The following is a 6,138-nucleotide window of genomic DNA, read 5'->3' on the forward strand; positions in this document are numbered from 1 at the left end:
ACCTAGTCCGGGTTTACCTTACTTAATTACTTACTTACTTACTTAAATTTCAGTCCAGGATCCCTATTTGGGACCAGGGAATTCCCCCTATCGAGATGCTGCCGCCCACTAGCCTAAAATGCAGGAAAGTACACACATTTCTCAGGAGAAGCAGTGTGTGTAATCCTGGCCAGGTAGTCTGGTCTGGACAGAGGCTGTTCAAAGCTTCCCATCATCAGGGCTGTGTCTCAAATTGCACCCTAGTACCTATTAGTGCACTACTTTTGACCAGAGCCCTATGGGCCCTAAGCCCACTCTGCTTTCAACCTTAACCTTGCTTCTTGGCACCGGTTCCCATCAACCCCCTCAGACAGCCACTGTAGCGTAGAGGCTGAACTTTAAAAATACTTTTAGTGCAAAGTCTCCTTCAGATAAAAAAAAACACACAGAAAAGAGGGAAATATGATGTTAGAAACACCCCCATATAACAAAAGGTTTTCTATGATATTTAGATGTGCCTTTTGGGGGAATGAGATTCCTTTGAGAGAATGTGTGTAGGTAGGAGACATATGAATCCGTACATTAAGCTATGCTACTAATGAAATCCAATAGGTATGACAGTGTCTTTCTCTTCTTTCACAGGTTGTCCACAATAAGCAGGCCACACCTCCTTCCATCTCCAATGGGCTTTGGGAAAGGTATAAAAGCTCCACCACCACCTTTTGCGTCAGGACCAGTTGAAGTGCAATATTGAAGCCTGTACTGTACCATTCAGGATCCAGACTCTAACCTCAAGTCATGTTGACCAGGTAAGTGTATTATCTTTAATATATTTTTTTTAAGGTTAAGTGTATGATGCAGAATGTGACCCTAAGGCTGCGTTTACACAGACAGCCCAATTTTGATATTTTGCCTAACATTTACATTTACATCATTTAGCAGATGCTCTTATCCAGAGTGATTTTTGGTTTACATCTTTAATTTGAATGGTTATCACATAACCAATTGTTTTGTTTTTGACACATTTTACCTCTTTTTGATACCACTATACCTTTACAATTTAGATCTTTTTTTTATGATCCCAGGGTTTTTCAATAGAAAGTGGATTTAAAACGCCACATTAGGATGGCTTAGGTATTTTACAATGGGCGTGCCATACACTGATTAAAGAACCAGGTCTGCCCTCAGATCAATGGGAATAAGTTGTGGATAATGTCAGAGATCCTTCGGTTGGCACTTAAACAAAAATATTCCTAAAGCAGCCTGTTGATTACAAGGATTTGGTGTGTGATTGGGAATTAGAATTCAGAATAACAGATGGTCTTAGAATCACTGAGACAGGCATTAAGTAAAAGAGTCTGAAACAGAGAAGACAGCTGTGTCGAGGCCATTGCTTCTTTAACTAATCTGCAATTAGCATTGTTTTTTAAATTCCTCTTGAATTTCTGTTTCCAGGAATTTTCTCATCCTCTGCTCTCTGGCAGTTCTGCTAGTACAAGCTGACCTCGATACTAATAACGGTAAGTGTTGGCATTATGATTTAATACATAAAAACAGATGCTGAATCAAACAGCATGTATAGTAACATTAGCATAACGTACTTATTAACTGTTATTAATGAGTTACTATCTGTGGATGGTGGTCACAATGTGTGTCTCTGTGTGACACTTTCAGATCATGCTGCCCAAGCCATGTCCACGGGTAATCTAAGAAATGTTCTGCTTTTGCCAAACTCCTATGTTGGTCTTGATGTAACTTTTAAAATAACTTTGATTCAATCATTTGTATTTTGAAATTGCACTGCACTTACCCAGTTAAAGTTGTCTGAATCTGAATTCTATGAATAGCGTATGTAATGAAAGCCCTATTGCTATCTGATTCTGAACCACACTCCCTTTTCTCACAAACAGATAAGGACTCAACCTCGGAGGAAGCTCCAACTGGTAAGAGCAGCATCACCTCATTGGCTAACTCTTTACAACCAATGCTAAATAAGCCTGTAGTCTAATCTATAATCTGTGGTCTATATGTGTTCTATATACCCGTTCATAACAGTAATCAATCTGTGTTCTATATACCTGTTCATAATGGTAATCTCTGCTTTTTCCACAGAGAGCATGAATGCCATCTCCTCGGACCAGCCTAACGGTGAGCACAACAGAGAGGGGGAGGGGGGCGTTGTCTTACCTATGGGAGAGGGGAAACTCTAGGCATGGGTCAAACTCTGGAAGGGAGTGTGCAAGTGCACACTTCAGGAAGAGAGTGGATAACTGGCACGCAACTTCTGATCCCACTAAATAAAGGTGGGTCTTGTAGTCTTGACTAGCCCAGGTCAGATGGTTGTTTGTCTGCTGAGTCACAGACCCCACCCATTATCATGTGACATGAGACTGGGCACACTTGTTTGTAAACCCAGGCAGGTGTCGCGACTAGTTATTTGAAAGTCAAATAAATCAGTTTTCTCAAGAGAGCGGGAGGAAGCTACAATAGTGGTGTAACTATGACGACTTGACTGTGTCTAGCATCAACAGGTAAACCATTCCCCCTGAAAGTTAAAATTAGCTGAAAAAAACTAAAATGTTGATCTTCAAATCTATACCAAAGACGGTATAGTTAAATGACTAGTTCTATAACATGCTGCCTGTCAACTTTGTGACAACCTGATCTTGCAAGAAATTGAGGTTCTGTTCTGTGCATGGACATTCTAGAGTGTTCCTGAGAAAAACAGAGAGGTATCATTGCCTCTCAGTGTAGATTGGAGTCACTGTCACAGGAACAAATATTTTTTTTCACTGGATGTGACCTATGGGAAGGGCTAAACAGACCAACTAGCCAAAATCAAAAACTGACCTTTAACCCTTAACTTAACCAAACCCTTAAACCTGTCCATAACCCTAACAATAACCTGAACCTAACTTTAACCAATTCTGAAATTATATATCAGTTTGCACGATTACACGTCAGAAAACTCTGTAGAGCCCTTTCTGTGACTCATTAGAACCACCCAAAACAGGAGTAATGCTGGAGCTTTTTGTCCTGCACCGCCATCTAGTGGTACTTCTTGTATCCTGCAACATTTCCTCAGTATAGTGAAGCTTGCTGGCAGACAGTAACGCAAACTATAAATATTGAATCAAGGCAATATATCTAATGATACTGTTTATTATGATGCAATTTTTGTTACATTTCTTTATAGAAAAGCCACAGTATTACAATGGAGGGACTGCTGGTAGGGGCTTTTTAATTATCTGATGCAGTATAATTACAGTTTGGCAAATACTACAAGATTAAACACAATAAAATGTGATGAAAAAAATATATCTAAATTTAGACAGAAAATGTATGCCTTGCTCTGTAACATGTGAACATGTCTCATCTTAGATGTAAGCAGCACAAGTGTAGAAGTTAGACAAGATGGTGAGTTTACGTCATTCTGTATTCCCAATAAAACCATTGAAAGAATACTGGTATAATAAAAATGATGAATGAAGAAATAAACATAATTGTGTGGATATCTAAAGTATCTGTTCATCATTTGTCTCCCTACAGCTCCTAAACCTAACGGTGTCACTGGACCTGGTAGGTGTCCTTTTGTTATGTGTAGGAATATAACCCGTAGACATATGGCTTCCATTTAGTCACAAATGTATGCCTGTGAGAAAAAAATAACATTTCTATGAATGTGCTTCAATTCCTTATTGTAGGTGTTGCGGCAAACAGTGTTGAGGACCAGGAGGGTAAGATACTATATTCCAACAGGGAAGCACCATGCACACACACACATTTGTTTTATTGTTTATTGTAAGTCATTTAGCAGACGCTCTTATCCAGAGCGACTTACAGTTAGTGCATTCATCTTAAGATAGCTAGGTGGGACAACCACATATCACAGGCATAGTAAGTACATTTTTCCTCAATAAAGTAGCTATCACAAAGTCAGAGCTAGTAACGGGGAAAAAAATCAAGTGTGAGTCTTAGTGGGTCGGGCGTGAGGAGGGGGTGCGAGGGGGGATGGGGTGCTGTGGGATTATTTAAGATACTCTTTGAAGAGGAGGGGTTTCCAATGTTTTCGGAAGATGGGCAGGGACTCAGCTGTCCTAGCTTCAGGGGGAATCTGGTTTCACCATTGGGGTGCCAGGACAGAGAACAGCTTGGACAGGGCTTAGCGGGAGCTGCCCTCCCGTAGGGGTGAGAGGGCCAAGAGACCAGAGGTGACAGACACACACACACACACAGACACACAAACACACACAGACACACACATTCTGGTTTTACTATCCTTGTGGGGATCAAACAATTGATTCCCATTCAAAATCCTAATTTCCCTAACCCATAACCCTAAACCTAACCCTTAGCCTAACCCTAACCCTAAACCTAACCACTAAGCCTAAAATAGCCTTTTTCCTTGTGGGGACCGGCGAAATGTCCCCACTTGTCCGAATTTTACTTGTTTTACTATCCTTGTGGGGACAAGAAACACACTCAAACACACACCTTTTCAACACAAATCACAAATACCTCACAGGAATCATTCCAGATATTAAAAGTGGAGAAAAAGGATGAATGTTGAACCAATCAAATGTGTGTAATGTTCCACAATTAACTTTAACGTTTCTTTATCTTTCAGAGGATGAGAGCTCAGATGAAGGTCTGAAAAAAAGAATTGTTCCTCCTCCTCCTCCTCCTCCTCCTGCTCCACAACAAAACTCACGAAAGTTAGTTGGGCCAGCAGGTGGGAACCGGAGAAAGGCCCCAGCCCCACAACAGAAGAGGAGATCACGACCCTCCCGCCGTCAGCCCTGAAATGCCACAAAGACACACGGAGGCAAACATTTACTTTTAGTTAATTACATAGAAGAAGAAGAAATATTGTATCCTATTACTGTATATGCCATAACAAGGAGGTGTACAGAACGGTACGCACATGATGAAGCTGTTTTGATGTATCTTGTGAAGCAGAACAAAGTCAGCATGACATTACATATTGTTTACTGTAACTTCTGTGGAAAAAACTCAGTGGTATGTTCAATACAAACTCATGGGCATTTCTCTGTGAATAAAATGTAGCATTAAATTAACAATTTATTGTGATGACATAAAACCTAATAACACCAGTGGGAGACTAGTTCACACCACCATTAAAATCCAGGGTGAGGCATGCTTTGTGCAGCGTCATAACTGACCTCAACCTTAAGAGTCAATGATACTGCTCTAAATTCACCAACCTGTTTCAAAATAGCAAGGACCTCACTCCCATGAAAATACCTCCATTTCTAAAGGAACGCACACACCGCACCGAATGTCTATCTGCTGTTCCTTCGCCATTCGTTCGGCGTGGTGTGTTTTACGGACCACTTGCCGGTGGGCGTCTGATTGCCAACATTTTCGCATATAGAATCGGTTTGCACTCGGTTTGCAAATTACAGCTGGCACTCTGTTCAGAGGTGCTATGTACTCTCGGTGGGAAAACGATACCGGTGTGTCAGTGCCTTTAGAGATAATCTTGCTATTTGGATCATTAGCCAGTTGGTGGCAATATGGAGGTACGAACTTGCAATACAAGCTGTTGTTAGCTAAAGTGAAAAGACTAGATATTCTTTATCAACTATATTTTTCTTCATCCTTTAAAGAAAATGCTAAAGAAATCCCATCATTTCTCTCAGAGTTGATGAGGATACCTTTGACTGGTGCTGCCTACCCAAAGACTGTTCTACTGTACTCAGTCTCTGCATATTTGTTAGTTGATAGTCTTCAAAAACAACCCTGCTCTCGAACACAAAACCAGTGTTTCAATCAAAAGTGTTTATTTCTTTATTCTAATCATCATTTTTATACACACAGTATTTTACACATTATGTATAAAACATGTTTGATGAATATCAATTTCAAAACATGTTTAAGTGTAAACCTCATTATCTTACATGATATCATTCTAAATAAACTTCTTTGAGCAAAGTGACTGTTTTCCATCCTTGAACCATGCCGGATTGTTAAACATTTTACATTTACATTTAAGTCATTTAGCAGACGCTCTTATCCAGAGCGACTTACAAATTGGTGCATTCAACTTAGGATAGCCAGTGGGACAACCACATCTTGATCACAGAAAGTACACTTCTTCAAACAAGCAGCTGTGAGCAAAGTCAGTGCAATCAGGGA

At 40.3% G+C, this 6,138-nt stretch overlaps 1 protein-coding gene across 2 annotated transcripts; it reads left to right on the forward strand.

Moving 5' to 3' along the window:
• The first annotated feature begins 715 nt into the window (after positions 1 to 715).
• Positions 716 to 5,891, forward strand: LOC311132014 (uncharacterized protein). 2 transcript variants are annotated; one of them, XM_084165182.1, is made up of 10 exons: positions 716 to 788; positions 1,435 to 1,499; positions 1,654 to 1,680; positions 1,890 to 1,922; positions 2,092 to 2,127; positions 3,176 to 3,208; positions 3,361 to 3,396; positions 3,529 to 3,558; positions 3,684 to 3,716; positions 4,607 to 5,891. In XM_084165182.1, the coding sequence occupies exons 1-10, from the start codon at positions 778 to 780 to the stop codon at positions 4,780 to 4,782; spliced, it is 480 nt and encodes a 159-aa protein (XP_084021308.1). In that variant the 5' UTR covers positions 716 to 777; the 3' UTR covers positions 4,783 to 5,891. The 2 variants fall into 2 exon arrangements, with proteins under 2 accessions (XP_084021308.1, XP_084021309.1); XM_084165183.1 differs by lacking the exon at positions 3,176 to 3,208.
• The last annotated feature ends 247 nt before the right edge of the window (positions 5,892 to 6,138 follow it).

Source organism: Coregonus lavaretus (assembly GCF_964263955.1).
Source record: "Coregonus lavaretus genome assembly, chromosome: 7".
In the NCBI taxonomy this organism is placed as follows: domain Eukaryota; kingdom Metazoa; phylum Chordata; class Actinopteri; order Salmoniformes; family Salmonidae; genus Coregonus; species Coregonus lavaretus.